The sequence below is a fragment of the Trachinotus anak genome, unplaced genomic scaffold (genome assembly GCF_046630095.1).
Source record: "Trachinotus anak isolate AG129_WGS33_773 ecotype Australia unplaced genomic scaffold, CSIRO_AGI_Tana_v1 ptg000002l, whole genome shotgun sequence".
Taxonomy (NCBI): Eukaryota; Metazoa; Chordata; class Actinopteri; order Carangiformes; family Carangidae; genus Trachinotus; species Trachinotus anak.
In genome coordinates this window covers 1757653-1780000 of record NW_027273853.1, presented here as the reverse complement: position 1 = coordinate 1780000, position 22348 = coordinate 1757653, and the positions used below count along the sequence as shown (strand labels likewise).

General features: G+C 41.3%; 2 protein-coding genes across 5 annotated transcripts in view; both read right to left on the bottom strand.

Moving 5' to 3' along the window:
* Nucleotides 1-219, bottom strand: part of LOC139627027 (spexin prohormone 2-like) — a 3863-nt gene extending 3644 nt beyond the window's left edge. The window contains exon 1 of the mRNA XM_071487658.1: nucleotides 1-219. This exon is cut by the window's left edge and continues 125 nt beyond it. The gene's annotated coding sequence lies outside the window, so the exon portion shown is untranslated.
* A 3876-nt stretch (nucleotides 220-4095) lies between these two features.
* On the bottom strand, nucleotides 4096-22343 carry tesmin (testis expressed metallothionein like protein). 4 transcript variants are annotated; one of them, XM_071489169.1, is made up of 13 exons: nucleotides 22206-22343; nucleotides 19250-19490; nucleotides 18998-19087; nucleotides 18368-18458; nucleotides 18167-18271; nucleotides 16235-16358; nucleotides 15081-15109; nucleotides 14872-14957; nucleotides 13324-13395; nucleotides 12936-13038; nucleotides 7803-7940; nucleotides 6117-6214; nucleotides 4096-4725 (listed from the first exon to the last, which is right to left on the bottom strand). In XM_071489169.1, the coding sequence occupies exons 2-13, from the start codon at nucleotides 19480-19482 to the stop codon at nucleotides 4542-4544; spliced, it is 1353 nt and encodes a 450-aa protein (XP_071345270.1). In that variant the 5' UTR covers nucleotides 19483-19490; nucleotides 22206-22343; the 3' UTR covers nucleotides 4096-4541. The 4 variants fall into 4 exon arrangements, with proteins under 4 accessions (XP_071345270.1, XP_071345263.1, XP_071345288.1 ...); XM_071489162.1 differs by lacking the exon at nucleotides 22206-22343 and adding an exon at nucleotides 20780-20942; XM_071489179.1 differs by lacking the exon at nucleotides 22206-22343 and adding an exon at nucleotides 20780-20943 and having other exon boundaries at nucleotides 4586-4725; nucleotides 6113-6214.
* Nucleotides 22344-22348: the final 5 nt, after the last annotated feature.

Below are 22348 nucleotides of genomic sequence, written 5' to 3'. Positions count from 1 at the left end.
CGATCCTGCTCCCTGTGAGGCCTGGCAGGACTCCTGTTTACTAGAGGCTCAAAACAGCACAAAAACACAGGCTGACGTCACGGCCGTGATCTGCACCAAGGAACATCAATAGTATGGAGCTGTGATTCCTACATGAGCTGGGCTCTGTGTTTGTGTGACTCTGTCCCAGTGAGGAACAGGTAACAGTAGTCTTATGTTGCTGCTGTTCTTATTTCCATTACAGGTTTCCCAGAAATCAGCTCTTACACCTGATCGTCACTGAGCATCCACTGCCGTCATCATCGACCCTCATGTGGTCTAATGAACTTGCTCTGGTTCATGCTGGACAACATATACTGAAGATATGAAGACCTGCTGCTGGGCACATCGTGAACTAAAACATTAAGGAGTAAGGTCTTTTGACAAAGGCTCCACAACCAAAGACAACCACAGCATCAGGTAAAAAAAACAGTGAATCATCCAAGGACCCCTGCGTCCCCTGGGGGTCCTTGGTTAATTGGTACAGTGGCCCTGGGAGCTAAAGGCATCGCAACTTAGGAAAACACACACTAATAAATTCAGAAAACATCTTCATCAATTCGGCAACACATGAGTTGCAAATACACACAACACAACCAAATACACAAACCCACTGCAAGCAGCACAGAGGACAACAGAAATGTTTCCAGGGGACACTAAACAGTGATGAACCAGGCTGGAATGATTTGAACAATGATTTGTGACTTTTGAAGTGAAAAGCATTGAACAAGTGCAGTTGGATGGTGGGTCCAAGTGGGTGGGGCTTGGGGCGTGGTGACTGCTTTGTTGTGACATCACAAAATTCCAGAAGTCCTGACGGCTGGTTTTAAGGCTCAGTTTCTGAATACAGGCTGTGTACATTTCTCTGTGGACTGAGGCTTTGATACTTTCACAGTATTAATATAGAAGCTAGACCTGCTTTATAATCACAAACACATGGACATCTACCTTTAGACTGGGTGGAGCTTTAAGAGGAAGTGAATTGAGCTCTCAGGACCACTGTAGTTTGGACCCAGGGACGGTGTGCACTTCGCCTGGTTTCAAAATTTTCAATATAACAAAGAACTTTACTCTGAGACAGGGTCATGAGGGTCATCATATGAACAGTGTGTAACATTGACACAGTACAGAAACAGAAAACTTTAAACTTCAGCAATCACAATAAAAACTGATGAATTGTGACATCATCATTCAGGCCTCCTGGAAACAAACAGTTGTAATTAAAAAAACCTGAACTCCTTCTGTTGTACATTTAGACACTGACTGAGAACAGAGCACTTCTTGTTGACAGCGTGATGCAGCTCACTGAAGAGGCTGAAAAAAGACCCTGTCATGTGCCGTCCAGTGTCTTAGTTCATCCTCCAGCACCTGGACTCCTCAGGGACCTATGCCAGGATCCTGTTTGTGGACTTCAGCTCTGCCTTCAACACCATCATCCCGGCTCTGCTGCAGGACAAGCTCTCCCAGCTGAGCGTGCCTGACTCCACCTGCAGGTGGATCACCGACTTCCTGTCTGACAGGAGGCAGCACGTGAAGCTAGGAAAGCACGTGTCTGACTCCCAGACCATCAGCACTGGATCCCCACAAGGCTGCGTTCTTTCTCCTCTGCTCTTCTCCCTGTACACCAACACCTGCACCTCCAGCCATCAGTCTGTCAAGCTCCTGAAGTTTGCAGACGACACCACTCTCATTGGACTCATCTCTGATGGCGATGAGTCTGCCTACAGGTGGGAGACTGACCGTCTGGTGACCTGGTGCAGGCAGAACAACCTAGAGCTTAACGCTCTGAAGACAGTGGAGATGATAGTGGACTTCAGGAAGAGCCCAGCCCCACCCACCCCCATCTCCCTGTGTGACTCCCCCGTGGCCACCGTGGAGCATTTCCACTTCTTACTTCACATATAAAGCAAGTCTCTAGGACAGCCTTCTTCCACCTGCGCAATATTGCTAAAATCAGACCCATTCTGTGTCTAAAGGATGCTGAAAAACTAGTTCATGCATTTGTTACCTCAAGACTGGACTACTGTAACTCTTTATTGTCAGGATGTCCCAAAAATTCAGTAAAAAGCCTCCAATTGATCCAAAATGCTGCAGCACGAGTACTGACAGGAACTAGGAAACGAGATCACGTCTCTCCTGTGTTAGCTTCTCTGCATTGGCTCCCTGTAAAATCCAGGATAGAATTTAAAATCCTCCTCCTCACCTACAAAGCCATTAATGGTCAGGCACCATCGTACTTACAGCTTATAGTTCCCTATTTTCCCAATAGGACACTTCGCTCTCTAAATGCAGGTCAACTTGTGGTTCCCAGAGTTTGTAAGAGTAGAATGGGGGGCATAGCCTTCAGCTCTCAGGCTCCTCTCCTGTGGAACCAGCTCCCAGTGTGGGTTCAGGAGGCAGACCCCCTCTCTACCTTTAAGATCAGGCTTAAAACTGTCCTGTTTAGTAAAGCTTATAGTTAGGGCTGGCTCAGGTATGTCCTGACCCATCCCTTAGTTATGCTGCTATAGAGCTAGACTGCTGGGGGATTCCCATGATTCACTGGGCTCTCTCTCTCTCTCTCTCCCTCTCTCTCTTTCGATTACTTTATGCCATTAACTTTGTATTTTTTTCTCCCCCGTAGTTTGTGCTTCTCCTCTCTCTCCCTCTCTCTGTCCTCATTCTGCAGGTCTCTCTGCCTCTGGAGCAGCAGGATCCAGATCCACCACTACTCATCATTACTATTAAGCACTGTTATCTGTCATCATTATTGATAACACCATTACCTACACAGCTCCTCCCCCCAACCCCCCTTTTTTTTCTCCTCCTAAACCCAACCGGTCGAGGCAGACGGCCCCCCACCCTGAGCCCGGTTCTGTTGGAGGTTTCTTCCTGTTAAAAGGGAGTTTTTCCTCCCCCCTGTCGCCAAGTGCTTGCTCTTTGTGGGAACTGTTGGGTTTTTCTCTGTAACAAAGTAAGGTCTTGACCTTACCCTGTAAAGTGCCTTGAGATAATGTATATTATGATTTGGCGCTATACAAATAAAATTGAATTGAATTGAATTGAATTCTTGGGAACCACCATCACACAGGATCTCAAGTGGGAGCTGAACATCAGCTCCCTCATCAAAAAAGCTCAGCAGAGGATGTACTTCTTGAGGCAGTTGAAGAAGTTCGACCTGCCAAGGACTATGATGGTGAACTTCTACACCTCCATCATTGAGTCCATCCTCACCTCCTCCATCACCATCTGGTACGCTGCTGCCACGGAGAGGGACAATAACAGACTGCAGCGTATCATCCACTCTGCTGAGAAGGTGATTGGCTGCAATCTTCCGTCCCTCCAGGACCTGTACGCCTCAAGGACTCTGAGGCGTGCAGGGAAGATTGTAGCTGACTCCTCCCACCCTGGACACAAACTCTTTGAGACACTCCCCTCTGGCAGGAGGCTGCGGTCCTTCAGGACCAAAACCTCTCACCACAAAAACAGCTTCTTTCCGTCTGCTATCAGCCTTATCAACAAGGCTAGAGAGCCCCACTGTCACTGGTCCCCCTGCCCCCCCTATAGAACTACTGCTCATTCCATGCACAGTGTAAATATCTATACAGATTATATTTATATATTTTTTACATTGTCTATATTTTTTGCACTACATTCCCCATGTCTTTATCATTTATGTCTTAATTTTATTTTAATCTTATTTTTATTTTTAACTTGTAAATTCTACTCTTATTTTACCCCAAGTCTATTTATGTTACTGTTTGCACCAACCACCAGCACAAATTCCTTGTATGTGGCAACATACTGGGTAATAAAACTGATTCTGATTCTGAGCTTGTTTCCTTTAGTTTTCAGATTTTTTCAGTACTTCCTGTGTGTGTTGGTGTTTAGTGGTTTCTTGATTTTTTCTGTTTGTCTGTTCATGGTATAATCACAACTGAAGCTCCTCAGGAGGCGTATAAACTGTCAGAAACTTGCTCCTCTGTGAGTCCTTCTCTTTTAGATCCTCTCTCAAACTAAGACAACAGCTGCCTGAACTGCAAAGTTCTGGACCAGTGTGTGGTAGGTAAGAAAATAAATGTACACAAACACCAAATGTGACTAAATGTTTTTATTTTAGAAACTGGTCAGACTAGAAATTACATAAATCTCAAGAATTATCTAAAACTAATTAATTATTTTAAAACGGGACAGCATGTAACGACACAAATCCACACATAAGAATAAATAAATTAAATAAGTTAAATATCTTTGGTCAGCTCATGTTTTTTGGTTATTTCTAAGAACAAAATGACCTTAATTTATAGTATAAACCACTGGAACAGTTTTAAATCAGAACAGCAACACTGCTCTAAACCAATCACAGTTTGTGCTGGATTAACAATGAAACAATCATGTCACACCAACAGAACCTCAGTTTCACATTAACCAGTGAATCTTTCTTCAAACAGAACACAGAACCTAAACCCTGTAAATAAACTGATGTGATGAAGGAAACGTGTTGTGTGTCACTTTTGTCATGTGACAGGACTCATTCTGAGGTCTCAGTATGTATTATACTTGAACATGGCCTTGACGACCTGAGTGAGACAGTGACCGAACTCGTCCAGGACCATGTGCTCAGCCTGGACAGTGCTCTGCTCCTCCCGCTCAGCCTCCTCAGCCTGGGCCAGCAGACAGCCGCACACAGCCTCCACCACAGCGGAGGTTATCACTGCCACAGGCCACCTGAACGCACAAACACGCACACACACATACGTTAACATGATGGGCACCATCCCACTGAAGCTGAGGGGGCAGGACTTGACCACCTCAGAATGAGGAAACAGGTGAATGGTCAGTTCCACCCTGAATCATCAATCTCTTACTTTGTTCTTTTGATTCACTAAAACTGAAAAGAAAAACCTGTAAATGTTTCATTTTAACTTGAACCTGAACATCTTCAGCAGAATATACTGAACAAACATATGAACACACCACTTTTGACCTACTTCCTTATTTCACAAGTTCATCTTTAACTCTGATAAAAACGACCACAGTCAGCAGCAGCAGAGACTCACACACATTTAAAGGAGAATGTAACTTACACTCTTCACAGTCTAAATCATCCAGCTGCGGCAGGTGATGTGTTGTGTCGTGTGTTGTCATGAAGATTTAACGAGTCTGAAACAGTGAGTGAAATGTGGTCCAGACAAAGAGACAGACAAAGACTGAGCTGAGATTTCAGCTGATTCACTGTGAAATGATCAGAGAGAAAATCAGAAGAGACACAATATCTTTTTTATTGTGTCTCTCACACAGAGCTCAGCCTCTGTCTGCATCCACAACAGTTTTCAACTACTGTTTTTATAGAAAAAGTGGGAGGGGCATTTATTTATCTCTCTCACCTGCAGAACATAACAGACTTTTATTAGAGGCAGGTCTTTATTTCTAACTCCCTCTGATAAGTCGAGCTGGTTTATTGCAAAGCCTGGCAGTTTCCAAGCAGCCAGGAAACCAGGACAGCTGGGTGTAGGTTGGCACCCATACACAGTCCAGCCTTGTGCCAGGTTTACACCCAGTCTTTAAAGTCTCTGACTCCAGGGACAATGTGCTAAATTGGCAACACTACAGGCAGTAATCGCCCTCCTTACAGAACCTGTTTGCACCTATTTATTTTTAAAAAGAGCAACAGCCAATGAGGAAACTCCAACTCAGTCACATGGTATTCAGCTGACCAATGATGGGAATATGATCAGTAAGTCAGTCAGTCGGAGCATCAACAGTAGTACAAAGGGACCAGAAATAAATGAGAAAAGATTTCTAGAGTTGCCAAAGCTGAATCGTCACAGTGAAACCCATGAAGATGAAAAGGTCTGATAAGACGCTGGATGCTAATTAACTACCTGCTAATGCAAAAAAGGAATAAAATTACATTTGAGAAAAATTGGTGAATGCAACAAAGTATATGTGGCACTTGAGAATGAATCTGTTCATGTGGTCCTTGTATGAAGTCCAGTGTTTCTACCTCTGATTGGCAACAGGTTCATCTGGTGCCTTGATAAGTGTAACATCAGTATTCGAGCTTTACAGCAGCTCAGATGTAGAATCATGTCCAGAGTCAAACGTGACTCACTCACTTGTCCTTGACAGTTTTCTCTCTGAGGCCCATTTCAGAACCATCGTCATAGTTTCTGCAGCCAACACATTTACAGCTGGAGGTACACATGATGTTCGCCTACACACACACACACACACACACACACACACACACACACACACACACACACACACACACACACACACACACACACACACACACACACACGCACACACACACACACAGGTTAACTCACTCTGAAAAGACTGCTGAAGAAAATACACTAATGTGAGACTGTGTGACACTGACTGAGAGGAATAAACATGTCTGTAGTGAGGAAACACCTGGAGACATTATAGAGAGAAAGAGAAATGAGATAAATAGTAGTTTGAATCACAGACCCAGTTACCACACCCTTCTTTGGATCAAGTTTGATCTTTCAGTAGTTGGAGTAAGTAAAAGGAAAATAACATCAGCTCATGTTCACATCAACAGCACTCATTAAAATATGAGGCAGCAATGAAATATGCAGCCTCCACAATTTTTTTAAAGTCTGGCATTTAGGCCGGGAACACACTGGCTGCGTGGCAGCTGCAAGAACGGATTGGTTTTCATTTTGGCGCCAATGTTAATGGGTTAGAACAGATACAATACCTGAGTCACATGATCTAGAGATTTGGCATCTCGCCTATTTATCACACGTTACACTGAATCTGAACATGACACAATTCAGCAGCTGCATGTGGAGACAGTGGAGTTTAGAGACGTTTTCTGTCAAAAATAAATCAGAAATTAATTTATACTGAACAAAACACTGGAGTAGTCTGTAAACTCTATGTAGAGACAGAGCTGCAGCAGAAGTGACACACACACAATACAGACAGTGTGTTCCTGGCATCACACCGAGTTAGCTAATCAAATACAAGCAAACATTCACAACATACCATCTCAGGGAATAAACTCTGTCTTGACAGTGGACTGACATCAGTCTGAATACAGCCTGAGGTACCTCCACTTTACTTTCAGCACTCAGGCTCTGTCCACATACCACCTTTTAGCTTGAAACTCATCTCTTCTTCTACGTTTTAGTTTTGAACTCGTCTCTTCTTCTACGTTTTAGTTTTGAACTCATCTCTTCTTCTACATTTTAGTTTAAACTTATCTCTTCTTCTATGTTTTAGTTTAAAACTTTTCTCTTCTTCTACATTTTAGTTTTAAACTCATCTCTTCTTCTGTTTCCTCCTCCATACACTCTCCACCAGAGTCTTCAGCCCCTAAAACAGAGACCTTCAGAAATGCTGTTGGACCCGTTTTAGACCTCTGGAAACGATGACGTAGACACCACAGTGGCTCCTGATTGGCTCTTATCAGCCTGGACTATCAGTGGTGAAACAACATGGATAATGAATTAAAGTGTTCCTGATCTTGTTGTCTTTGCAGCAGCTGTTGTTCAGTTCAGTTGTGTATTTGAACTCTACAACTGTCTTTGCTGTTCCTCCTTCAGAGGATTTACTGCAACTAACCAACTGAGAGGAGACAACCTGCTTCCTATTTACACCAGCTCGCACACGCTCAGTGTATGTAGATGGTCATGTGATACATGACGGAGAAATGAGGTGTAGTGCTGTGGACGCAGCCTGAGACCTTGTGGTTGACACTTGGATTTGTTTATGATTTCTATAATAACTCAGTAAATCAGGGTCACTGTGTGTGTGTGTGTGTGTACCTCATAGCACTCGCAGTAGTTCTTCAGGCAGTTGGAGCGTTTACAGTTGCAGCCTTTGTTGTGCCAACCTTTGACCTCTCCTGACCTCCCACCAGCGATCTTCGGCCTGAAGGCGTCTGGGTTACGACCTAAACACGACTACAGAACAGCAACAGCACTGATGATTAGAGGATGATCCATCAATACTGTTGATACTCCTCAACCAGTTATACACATGTATACAGCAGATACAGCTGCTTTAATGCCAAGTAAGAAGAAAATAACAGCACGGCCTTCAGATGTCAGAGCCCATGACACTTCACTGGGAAATACTTTCAGTGAGTCTGTGTTGCAGCCGTGACACGGTTTAGTGGTTTAGTGGTCATGAGCAGCATATGACGCATATCAAAACACACGCACTCACTGTTTATAACGTAAACCACCACACTGTTGATGAACTGACGTGCGTCATCACAGGAACTGTCCAGTTTTCCCAGCGTCACCGCACATCGAAGCTGCATCCACACCTACCTCCACTTTTTCTGTGATGAAGCATCAGTCTTATTCTGTGCTTGTGTGGTACTTTCAGTCTCACTGTATTAACAGAAACTCACTGTTGAAAGGTGAAATTACCTGGAGCTGTACGACCTACAGTTGTGCCATATGAAGACAGACTTTGGGTGGCGAGCCTGAGCAGAGATACAGCGTCTCTTCCTCAGGTGACAGATGAAGCCAAATAACACACAATCCTGGATTATTTTTTTAACATTGTTTTAACCTGTTACAGACTCTGTCTTAATCATATGAAATGTTTTATTTTTATTGCTATTTTAATGTGTAATAGACGTGCAACTGTCGTGCACAGTGGTGTGGGTTGACTTTCCCACTAGATGGGGCTACAGCCTTGGGTAGGTAGCTCTGTGAGTATGTAATGTACCATCGAGGGTGATGAGTTTAAAATGATCTTTTGGTGGTTAGGCGATCTGTAATCTTAGCAGATTACAGATCTACAATTATCACCACTGCACCACAACAATCGGTGCAAGCTTTAATGATACCAATAATATGTTTATAATATGTTTATAATAATATTGGTTTCTTGTTAAATAGCACTGAATTAGTTGAATGTAGACTACAAACACACACTGCAGCACAAAGTAAGTCCAGTGTGTAAAGATAATGGCGTGTGTAGTGAAAAGAACCAGGCAAGACACGCAGCTCACAGACCCGTCAGACCTGTCTCTGACAGCCCGACAGAGCTGGACTGTGATGCAGCTGCTGACTGGTGACATTACTGTAAGCAACAAAACCTGACAACCTGACAGGGCAGATGAAACAGAATTTAACTTCTAGCTTCTTCAGACAGTAGTGAAAAGGCTAAGAGTTGATCGGTCTAATTAGCCAATCAGAATCAGCTTTGTCCATTTCTTCCAAAAAAACTTCTGAGTCACTAGCACCTGCTGACACACTAGTTGCTATGGTGACTGGGGCACCTGGGGGGAGGAGGGAAAAACACACACAATCCCCTGTATCCATGGCCAGACAAAAGCTTTTAAGATGAAACTAAGATGAAATCCTCTCATAGTTGGAAAAGTACAAGTCCTATCAAAAACGTTTCTTCACTATGAACATCCCAAGCATTCAGTAAAGACAGTGATATATGTGTACCTGCTGTTTACAGTTGAGGAGCTGTCGCAGTGTAAAAACCCATCATCTGTTTTTGACAAGACCCTCAGAGCTCAGTTTAACATGGGAGTCTATGGGAGATCAGGACAGAGCTTTCTGCAGTTAGTGATATCACAATGAGACTAACACTGGGTGACAGAGGACACATCTCTCCACCTTTTTATATAGAAATGAACTATGAAGGTTGAAATTGAGGTTGTCAGATTTTTTTTTTGGGGGGGGGGGGTTTCAGTGTTGTCAGAGTGTGCGTGATGTCATCACTCTAACTCTCAACACTCTGTGCAACACACACCCATTATAAAATCTGAGATGCTCTAAACATGACATGAAACTTAAACTAGGATTTTGTAAAAATTATAACAGCTATCAAAATACCAACTAAACTCAGAAAAGTCTCAAGTCTTGTGACCCGTTTAAAGTTCGAACCATGTTTCTGCATTGAAGTATGACGAAGCAGTGTGGCTCCAAAGAGGGGTGGGACTGGTTATTGTCATGGCATCTCCCCATTCATTTCCTATGGGAAATTTTTCAAGATTTACATCACCATGGTTACTTGAATTGCTACCAAAAGTCATAGCACACCATTCTTGATCAAACCGCATGTTACCGGTGCAGCAGCATGAAAATGTCACCACAGACAGAGGATTTCAAACTACGGTTTACTGTGAGATATTGAGAGATTTGCCTGGCACTGAGAGGCTCAATGAGCACTGTGTGAACTCACCTGGTTAGGGCTTCAGTGTAACAGACGTTCATATATATGTGAAAGTCTGTCACTCCAGTTTTAAATAAACATCATTAGGTCATTTTTTAAAACTTAAAACTATGAACATATGAAGTGAGCCACATGACACTGTTGAGAAAGACTCTGTATTAACACTGCATTTTTAGTTATTAGTGTTGTTACAAATTCTGGAACAGAACCTGGAAGTTCTGGTTTTAGTTTGACTACATTATATATATATATATATATATATATATATATATATATATATATATATATATATATACACACACACATACATATATACACACACACACACATATATATATATATATATATACACATATACACACACACACACACATATATATATATATATACACACACACACTATAGCTGTGTCCCAATTCAGGGGCCGCGTCCTTCAGAGGACATGATCTACAAAGATGTGGCCCTTCGTAGCCATTGTACAGCAAAGAGATTTTTGCTTGCGTCACCAGCTGCTCCCGCCCTTACTGTTAAGTCACAAACTTTTTTCCACATAAACTTGAGGTTTTAAGGCCCTTGGTTTTGATAGTTGTACGGTTACTGTTGAACTGAGCTGAAATCCAATACTTACATTTAAAAGAGTGATCCTCAGGCTCTCTGTCAGTTTTGTTTTACATTTTTATTTTAAATATATTTTATAATATTTTAAATATTTTTATTTTTATTAGCCTGGGAAAGGAAGGACACATTTCTCAGCTGCATTTGAAGGAGCTTTCAAAATGGGAAAGCTTAGTCGCTCCACTGTGATGCAACCAGTCTTCAAATGCAGCTTCAAAGGATGAGAACCCTGAATTGGGACACACCTTGTATCTGATCTGGCCTGAGAATGCCTTAGTTACTCAGAGGAACAGCTGAAGAACAATGGGAGGAGGAACAACTGGGATGCATTGCTCAGCCAGTAGGAAAATGTGTTGGGTTTTTCTTTATGGGTTAAGACTTTTCTATAGGGTTAGAGTAGATTAAGGCCAGAGTGACGGTTGTGTTTGTCATGTGATGTTTGTAGTTAAACCTCCATGAAGTTAAAGCAAGTCAATACTCACAAGTGACAAAAATAAAACTGCAGAGTGTGAGAGAAAAACACGTCTCTCCAGGAGTGTCCTCCAATAACTGCTGCTGAATCAGATCTGCTAATAGTGTGACACCCATCACCCTGGATGAAACACCACTTAGACTGATCAGTGCTGTCAGCCCCACTCACCATGTCTTACTGTCTGCTGCAGATCAAACACCAGCAGCCAGCGACAGTTGATAGTGTTTCAGTCCACATGATTAAGGTGTGTTACAAAATGTTGGTCTTTGATATGAAGTTGAAGATACAAGTTTGTGTATGAAAAAATGTCTTAAGTTAACTGCGACTTTCAAGGTTCACTGTGACAAGAAGCATAACAGAACTTAAACCTCTGTAAAATGTGCTGCTAACGGGCAGGAGCTGAAAAAACATTTCTAGAACCTGAGGACTCTCCCACCGCGCAACTCAACAAGATTCAGATAAAATGATCAGTGAAAAAGATCAAAGAAAAAGTACATTAAATGTCTGCAGTGTGCAACAGTGTGTTGATTGAGACTGATACTGGTGATACATATAATTATCATTCAGCTGTGGGATGTAACAGGATAGCTTACTGCTGTGTGAGCTGACTGTCGCTGGCTGCTGGTGTTTGATCTGCAGCAGACAGTAAGACATGGTGAGTGGGGCTGACAGCACTGATCAGTCTAAGTGGTGTTTCATCCAGGGTGATGGGTGTCACACTATTAGCAGATCTGATTCAGCAGCAGTTATTGGAGGACACTCCTGGAGAGACGTGTTTTTCTCTCACACTCCACTGTGTCACAGACACACACTTTTGTTTTTGTCACTTGTGAGGACAGTGTATTGACTTGCTTTAACTTCATGGAGGCTTAGCTACAAACATCACGACAAACACAACCATGACCCCGACCTTAATCTACTCTAACCTTATCAGAAAAGTCTTAACCCATAAAGAAGCGATCAAAGATACGTCTTTTGTTCTATGCAACATTTAGAGTCCCATTTTCTAATAGGCTGAGGAGTGTAGCCAGATGTTCTTCTTCTCAGTCTCATCTCCGGCTCTTCCTCTGAGCCACCGAGGTATACTCAGGCCAGATCAGTTACAGTACACAGAGAGCAAAAACTGAAACACTCTGCAGCAACTATTAACCGTCCTGTTCCCTGCCAGAGCTGGATGATACTTATACGTATGGTTCACTGTCAGCACCCTGCGTCACTCTGCAAACATTTCATATACTTTTTCTTTGGGTTTCTTTGGTGGTAAAAATGAATGGGACTTTTACTTCTGGAACCAGGGGAACCAGAATTAGCTCCTTCCACTTTTGTGTAATTAACTAATTAATATTGATTTATTTATTAATGATTTCTTTAACTTCTAATCTTTAATCTTTGATTTATTTTCACACAATTTATTTCAGTTTGTAAAAGAGTTTCTAATGATTTGTGCATTGGTTCTTCATTCATCAGTCAGTCAAATTATCATTCACTGACTGTCTACTGCCAGTAGATTCATTTCAATGTTTCATTATGTATCAGTGTTTTCTGCTTGCCGTTCTTTTCATTCATTGGCTGCTTCATTTATTCTATTTCAGCACCTCTGCCACACAGACACATTTGTGAAGTCTTGTGTTTTTTTTGGTTTTTTTTTATCAGAAACAATGCAAACCTTAATGGCCTTGTGACGCTTCATCTCATGCTCGGTATTGTTGTGGCAGTTAGAGCAGTCACAGTTGCTGCACATCATTCCATTGGCAAAACACTCACAGTAGCTGAAAGAGACAGTCACACACAAATATGTATCAAACGCCATCAAATTACTTACAGATTCAAATGTTCCGTGTGTGTGTGTGTGTGTGTGTGTGTGTGTGTGTATGCGTGTGCTTTATGCTTTATGCTTCTCTTGTGTAAATTTGAGTGAAACAGAGAAAGAGACAAAGGTAATTAGATTGTTCAGTGGTTAACAAGCTAAAATCTTTAGTAAATATCTCACAGGAAGAAGTTGCTAGTTTGCAGAAACATGTTTTATGGTTGAAGTACAAACATGGTCTACTCACAGTTTGAGGCACTGAGATCTGGTACAGTGACAGGGTTTCCTGGACTTTGATTCACACAAAGTTCCAGCAGCTCTGGGGGGGAAGAGAAGACGACACAGTACACTGAAGTATGTTAATTTAGGGAAGGACATCATTAAGATTTTGAACAGTACTACAATTTCTACAGATACTGCTTATCGATCGGGCACTTTAACTGTACTCTTATTGGTACTTTGTTATTTTGTAAGAGGAAAACAAGAACAGAATGAAGATTGCTTTATTTTTCATATCTACTCAATTAACATTCTTGAATAGCAAACCTTAACTACAGCATTGTTTTGAACAAATCACTTTTATATACTGATTTTGTAATGATGCAAATGTAAAGTAAGTAAAATAAGAAATCTATTTTCTTCATTTCTTCAGTACCTAGAACAGAACAGATAATGTCAGAGCTTATCAATACTATGGTCTACAAAAATTTTGCCCCAATGCCTATTTAATGCCAGGTGTTGGTATCCATCCCTACTGTATTTCAAATCCTCAATAAATAAAGCTCAATGTACTGTATAACACCAGTATCTGCTACTGAGTACTGACATGTCGATACTCTAAAGAACATAAAAACAGACTGGACTAAAATCACTGTCTCACAGTTGAGCATGTCTCCACCAACCAGACAAACAGTCGAGAAAACAGGTTACAGTGGCCTTTGACCTTTGACCATCAAATTCTAATCAGTTCATCCTCGAGTCAAAGTGAATGTTTGGGGCAAACTTGAATTAATTTCCTCATGGTGTTCCGGAGATATCGTGTTAATGAGACTGGGACAGACAGACTACCAGAAAACATAAAGCCTGTGGCCAAGTGAGGTCTCGTGGTGCATTGTTTCAAGATATTTAGGACAATGTACACACAGATTATTAGTGACTGAGACCTCACAGCCAGTTCCATTATACTACTGATGACTACTGAGTTAGTTTTCTATGACTTTAAAATGATAGTTCGGGTGGGCTTTTACCGGATTATGCTCACCTACGGCAGCCACTGTATTACTCCACAGATCAGCAGACAGAGCTACTGTTTGGTGTAGGTGTGCTTGGGCGTAGGAATACGGTAGTTCAACAGTTGACAAACATAGTTCCAAAGTAAAGGGCCGATGAAGTGGTGAAAATGTTCAAAATATAACACTTGAAGTGATATTAACTTTTTCTGCTAACCCCGTCCACAGCAGCTCATCACTCAGGCCCTGCTGCTTCTCTGATCTGAATCCTGAATGATGTCTTTTTCCAAAATAAAATCCTTTGGCCTTTGTTCACTGTGTCTCAAAGACCTAAATTGTGTATTTAACCAAATTTGGCGAAACACATGATCTGGAATAACCTGACCAAGTGAATTATCCTTTCTACTTTTTACTTTCCACTTGGTGACACCCCCATTAAAACTCATTATTAGACCCCAGGACTTTGTCCAGAAGAAGCTTAACACAGTTTGTGTATAGAATTTAATATTTCTGTACAGTGGAGGCAACAATCACATTTTAAAACAGTTCCACAGTTCAGTTCTCACCGTGCTGGATGGGCTTGAGGCTGCATGTTGACCTCTGACCTCTGTTGCTCTCTGCACTCATACAGGGAACAAGCTGTCTGGTGGTGCTGGGGGAGATATAAATATAAATGATAGAAGATATGAATAAGAATCAGTCAAGGTGAAGATGGAACTGGAGCTGGGGGACAGTAGATTTCTGGGTAGGACTGGACTAGACTTTGCTCTCCTACCTGGCTGGGAGCCCCCGACACACTCATTTCTAGTAAACACAAAGGAAAAGATGATTACTACAGAGACATTTAACTAGAACATCTGCATTTTCTGAAGAAATGTGTGTGATTGCTACAAACTGCTGCTGGAGCTTAAAAAAGGATGTTATCATGGCCAAAGCAAGGGACATGAACATATAAGAAACTAGAATGACTGCCTGGTTGTTGTGTGCCTCGTCCACTCAGACTAGTTTCAGGTCACATCCCTGTTTATCCAGAGTCAATTAAACTATTAACCACTGATCTTTGTTTTGTGTGGTCACAGTGACCTTGACCTTGTCCAACCTTGACGGACAGACAACCTGAAAACATAATGCCTCCGCACTGGATAAATTTGAAGTCAGCAGCACTCATGGTTTGGCGGGGCCATCACTATTCATTATAGCGCCACCAATTTCTTATTCTTGGGTATTTATAAAATCTGACAATTTCAGTGTCAGTTCCAGTGGCAGGGAGATGTGAACTGGGATTATGGGTTGTTGAGAATAAAACACATCTTGTGAAAATTTGTTACAAGCTTGAGATAATAAAGAGAGGGATTTTAATCTTGACAAGACTTGATCTGAAGAGGAGCTAAATTCACATAAGACTGTGTCATCTGTATAGAAACAGATTTGATACGTCTGAGTCTGACTGAAATTGTTGTGTATATAGAGTGTAAACAGTGAAGGACACAGCACAGAGATGTGTGGTAAACCCCTTCTTTATCCCAAAGGAGGTGGTTCTGAGACCATCAGTACGCATCAGACAGTATGAAAGAAGTTCTGAGCAATAACATCCAAACCAGGGGAGTGTCGTCAGTTTCAGAGCTCCACAAATTTGGCTGATTGAATCACTTATAAAAATTATAATTGGCTAAACTTTGGTGGGGACGTACATCACCATTTTACATGAAGGCTCCATTGATGAAGCCAAGGTAATGCCAAGGTGTACCTGAGATTCTTTGACTGACAGCATGATGAGGTTGTTTCACAGCATTATTAATACATTGACTGCTGCTCTACCAAAAGCATGTTGTCTCTTGTTTTGCAAGCATGTACAAGCCGGGCACAGCTATGGGCCACCGGTCACACCTGGTTGCTCTCATACCTGGCACAAGCTAAACCGAAACTGACCTTTACCCTGAGCTGGGCCACGGTCTCTGTGTGTTGGTGCAGACTCCAGGGTGAGGAACACAGGTCCTGGATCGCAGTGGTTAACCAGCACCACCGGTCCACCTCCACTCACATTACACACCACCTACACACACAAGGGGAAGACTGAATAACTGGTTGATTATTTAAGGTTAATCATAAAATTAATGATTAATCACTTAAGTCAGTGTTAATGCACAAATACCAAATGTTCTCCAGCTTCTCTTCTCTGGCATTTTACAGATTAAAGGACTCCATGAGAAAATATGAAATGAAAATAATTGTTAGCTGCAGCCCTACTTTTATCATCATATTATCATAACAGGAAACTGAGGCTACAGTTCACAAGGGCTCAACAATAGACAATAGACGATTGGAAAAACGTTGCCTGGTCTGATGAGTCTCGATTTCTGCTGCGACATTCAGATGTAGGGTCAGAATTTGGCGTCAACAACATGAAAGCATGGATCCATCCTGCCTTGAATCAACGGTTCAAGCTGCTGGTGGTGGTGTAATGGTGTGGGGGATATTTTCTTGACACACTTTGAGTCCCTTAGTACCAACTGAGCATCGTTTAAACGCCACAGCCTACCTGAGCATTGTTGCTGACCATGTCCATCCCTTTATGACCACAGTGAACCATCTTCTGATGCTGCTTCCAGCAGGATAACGCACCATGTCACAAAGCTCAGATCATCTCAAACTGGTTTCTTCAACATGACAATGAGTTCACTGTACTCAAATGGCCTCCACAGTCACCAGATCTCAGTCCAGTAGAGCAACTTTGGGATGTGGTGGAACAGGAGATTCACATCATGGATGTGCAGCCGACAAATCTGCAGCAACTGTGTGATGCTGTCATGTCAATATGGACCAAAATCTCTGAGGAATGTTTCCAGCACCTTGTTGAATCTGTGCCACGAAGAATTAAGGCAGTTCTGAAGGCAGAAGGGGTTCAACCCAGAACTAGCAAGGTGTAACTAAAAAGGGGCCTGTGTGTACACACACACACACACACACACACAGAGGATTATATCAGCAGCTCGGGCTAAACTCTACAAAGGTTCCATGCATAAATTCCCCTGATTGTTCAGCTTCAAAACACAAACAGCAAATAACAGTAACAACAGAGCAGCAGAAAAAACAAACACTCAATGTAGTCAAGTCAAAATGAAGCCAACCACACAGCATATACATTTTCTAAAGTTATATTGTAATAAGTAAATAAAAGAAAGCAAATGTACGAAAATAAAAAGTCCACTTTTCCCAGTTATCAAATCAGTTCAGTGAAATTCAATCCAATCCAAGAAACAATAATTCTTACACAGATTTTTCCCAGGTGTTATAAACAAAACTCAAAGTTCAGTCACTGTGCCACACAAATCAACAGACCCCCCACAGTCAAAGTCAAGAAAATCTAACTAACAAAAATAACAAACCAGCCCTCACTGACTCACAATACACGCACACACGCGCGTCCAATGAGGACACCTTCGAGCTGAAAAAATAAAAAGCCATAGGCCTTAGTAAAGCTGGCACAATGTTTCCCAGAATGCCTTGTGACTGCTGTGAGATGACGTGAGATGGACATACAAACATCTTTTAAATGGTCCTTAATGGATTACAAATTTAAATCAGCTTTAGGTCCACAGGAACGCATGTCCTCAGTGAACGGTTACTTAGCACAGTAAAGAGTTTTCTCCTCTGTTTACAAACTATAGTATAAAATCTGATGTGAAGCCTTCTTCAGTTTGGACACATATAGATACCAGACCAGGGTCTGTTGCCCTTATAATCTAATTATGAAACCACATACTAGCAGACAGGTATTTACTACATTTCCCTGTAGAAATAAACAGACACTCAATAAGATCTATTCATATTTCCCATGAAATAGAAATCAGTTTCTCTTACAGGCTGTGTGATATGGGATGTGACTTCAGTCAGTCTCTCCTGAACCTGCTGATGGTCCATTGTCTGTGGTGCACAGATACTGACAAGAGGAGAGTGCAAGTCCCCCTAAAAACACAGAAGACACACCCACACACATATAAACAATTGAACATTGTATAAATTTAGGATTATATTGTTATGATTGTTCATGTTTGACCTCACCTGCATCATGCTGCACAGAACGGGCTCATTAGTAAACCAGGGAGCAGAGAACGAGCTGTGATGGCTGCTGTCTGGTGGACCCGGCACAGGACTGAGGAAACCAAGGATGCCTGAAGTCACTTCACTGCTGCAAACACATCATGTCCCACATCCACGTAGGTCTGCACACACTCCACCATGATTTTAAATCTTACCTTGGTGCTGCCCTGCAACACTGGTATGATTCAAATACTGAAGTACAGTACAGTCTTTTCATTTAAAGTCTGATCTCTTCATTTTGACCAAGTTTACTTACATGATCCAGATTAAAGAGGCTGTGTGTAGAAGTTTTACGTGGTATTAGCATCCTTCAAATCATTCTAATGACACATGTTTTTGTTTCAAGATAAATGAAAAAATCCCACTGAAAACATTTCGTGAAGCTCTCAGCCCATTCATCTCAGTGTCATTTTCAATGGTGACACCAGAGGGCGTAAAAGGAAAAGGAGTTGTAGACCAGAAGTAACTGCCTGGCAGAAAGATTTTATCATTTGCTTACTGGTACCTGATGTTAAGTTTCACTTATTCAGTTAATGGTTCAACATGTTACAGTGGAACACAATCATACATGTAGAGTGACTGAGGACTGACCCAGGGAGGAGGTGATACTGGTTCGACTGGTCCAGGAGGTAGTCTGGGTAAGTCATCTGACACTGAGGGGACTGACATGGACAGTGGAACCTGCAACAGTTCATCAGACTCAGCCAGGGAACGTTTACATCAGCTGTTAGATTATAGTTAAAGCGTGTGAAACATAAGGTGGGGTCAGGGATTCTTACAACAGTCCAGCCCAAAAATATACTTGATCAGAATAACAAAACAATGAATGAATGAACATTAAACCTTAAGCTAAGAGGGTCCACCATTCCTGTCTGGATGGTATGCTGCTGAGGATGGGGGAGTATTAAAGGCAGACTGGCATCTGGAGGGGGGCCTGTCCAAAAAGGAGTCCCTGCAGGGCCGGGGTGGACATCACTGTCCCTCTCAGAGCAGCAGTCTTTAGAAGAAAGGTTGTCAATACCAACATGATCCCTTTTGCTCTGTGTTGTATTCAGCTCTGTTGTGGGGCTGTTCATTCCGCCACCTGTTTTAATCACAAATTACAATACAATACAAAGATGTTAATGAGATAGAATACAAACAAATATATTTTCCTGTAATTGTTCACAATTTCCTGGTGAGGCCTACAGTTCTATGTTTTATGATATTCATATTTGGTTCCCAGAGTTGAAGAAAGTCTTTGTGCTTGCCCTGAGCAACGTCAGTTTATCATTTAGTCCAAAAGCTCCTTTATCCACATTCTCAATGATGGAGCATTTGTATGTAGAAGTCCAAAGTCTAGAAGTTTAGTCTGTTCTAATGTTTGTGGAAAATCTTTCAGATATATTCCAAGAACACAGAGTTTGACATTTAATGGGATGTTGGTATAACATCAACATCTTTGACAAACATCCTGTAACATCCGTCCAGACATTCTGGATCTTTGAACATTCCCATACACAGTGAAGTGGAGCACCTTTCTCTCCCAAACATTTAGTACAAACATCTGGACTATAAGCAGACATATGATGAAGCTTGACAGGACTTTTGTACAGTCTGAATCACAACTTTTATTCAAGTAGTTTGACTGGTATACACATTAACTGATCCTATTTTCATAACATGAAGCTTTTTAACTGTGACTATTTAACAGGATCTCATATCTGTGACAATGTTGATCAAAAGAAAGTAAAATTCAATCTACCTAGATTCATCATTTTCTCAACACCTTTAATACTCCATGACCTAAGTCTTCCATCCTTTTTTACCGAGTGTATGATAATGAGTGATATAATGCATGTGTATCACCTATGTTTGTGTAATCCTTGTCAAACTGAAATTGTATTATTAGGAAAGGGATTTTTTTTTGTATGTTTCTTCAGTGTCTTGATTAGAGTACAGATACAAATGATATACCACTGATTGTACTGAGTAATGCAGAGACCTTTACCTTCTCCTTTACTCTTCCCTATTCAACTGTTAATGAAACCCACTTTGAATTACACTGTAACTTCAGATCCTCTGTCCCACGGTCAGCTTCTCATATGTTCATAAAGTTTCACCAAAATTTCTGTTGAGTTTATTTTTCCTCCAAACACTACGAAGGTCATTTTCTTCGCTACGTTGGCGCTAATCTAACTATTTAGCATTTAGCCATTAGGCTAGCGCTCTCTAATTTAACACTGGATTAGCAAAATCTATGTTTTCTTAACTAATTAACGTATGACCCTAATGTAGCCGTTGGCTTGTTGGCGGACAACTGAATCAATTCAAATTTAGAATAATAAAATATTTTAACTGTGGAGTAGCCACAATGAAAAGTAATGAACTTACATTCGCAGTTTGTTTCCTCAGGAGTAATTACGATAACGAGGTGAGGACTTTCTGAACCGCGGTTCAGCGTCTTTCCGTTGGTGCGCTCGTTTTGACGGAGGCCGCGTCAGACACACGCGACTCCTCCCCTGGACTTCTTCACAGGTGAATACATTGAGCGCACCGTTGCCATCATTTTATATACAGTCTATGGTTGCCATGGACTACAAACGGAGTGGTGCATTCATGGACTCAAAGAACTGTGGAAATTACGAAAACCTACCTAGTACGTTCTTCTTCTTTGTGTCTGTATGTAGAACAGGATCTAGTAAGTTATATTAGTCTGTAATATATTTTATTATTATTATTATTATTATTATTATTATTATTAATTTATTGTTTAAGCAATACTCCATTTCTTCCTAATATCTCATCCAGGTCCTATCCTCACCTGGGCTGTAGTCATTTTTTTTTGAGTGAAATGACCTGAAGTATCTAAGTGGCAGCCATAATAAGAGCTGGTTCACTTTATATGATATGGAGATGAACTCCAAGGCTTCCTATCTTATCTCCTTTAGCATAGGAAACAATGGACCTTACTTTATGTAGGAAGAAGAGATAATGCCATCCCACAATTCTTTGCAGCAGAAATACTTAAAATGATGCACCATTGTAGTTTTACCACAGCAGACCCATATAAATGTTGAAACATCGGAGCAGCTGTTTTAAGGTTGTGACACAGCCCAGAATTTATGGAAATTCTGTCTGATTGGCTGAGCTCCAAATCCATAAATATAGATTTATTCTCTTTAAACCCATCATGAAGAGCAATTATATCATCTTTATCATCATTATAACAATCCATACATAAATGTCTTTCAAAACTGCTCACTCCACTAAACAAAACATTTTCTCTACTTAACAAAGTCAAAAGTCTATAGAGCCTACTAATGTCTGAACATAATTCATTCTGGCCTCCACTCATTTGCTTCCTTTTATTGAATTATTATTTTAATAGCTCAACTCTTTTTACTTATGTTTTTCTTTCATGTTATTGTATCTTGATATTTCAGTCCTGATTGTTTGTTCATGTGGTTAAAGGAGCATTCATCATTAATGTGTTATAAATGAAGTTGGTTTAAAAAGTGCAGTCAGTTGTCCTTCCCTTATGAAATCCTTATGACCTTCTTCGCATCTTTCTTGAGCTTGTGATGTTTTCTATCATGGTCGAGGAGAAGTAATTAGGAAAGGACCTTATTTTCACTTTTCAACTGTAGCCCTGGCCTCTCTCACTCTTTGTTGCAAACTTACTCTCTGTTCATTAAACTTGACTCAGTGCGTTAATACCTGTTCAGCATTTTCAGTTATATTACAATGTGCACATAATTGTGACTTAACTTTTCCCAATAGAAACAACAGAGTCTTATTTTAATGAGTATGATCAAACCTTAATCTGGATATGCATCCAGCTCTAGAAGAGTCCTGGTTGTTCCTTCATGTCAGAATGATGGAGACCACTGAGCTTCACTGAGCCTCGACACAGTCCTGTCCCCGAGCTCTGCAGCAGCTCCTTCCTCCTCATGGTTTCTG

Coding starts and splice junctions, on each gene's coding strand:
- tesmin (XM_071489169.1), bottom strand. CDS start 19,482: ATGAACAGCCCCACAACAGAGCTGAATACAACACAGAGCAAAAGGGAT. Junction 18,459..18,997: donor CAGTATCACCTCCTCCCTGG/GTCAGTCCTCAG, acceptor TGGTTTCCTCAG/TCCTGTGCCGGGTCCACCAG. Junction 13,039..13,323: donor AGATCTCAGTGCCTCAAACT/GTGAGTAGACCA, acceptor TGTCTCTTTCAG/CTACTGTGAGTGTTTTGCCA.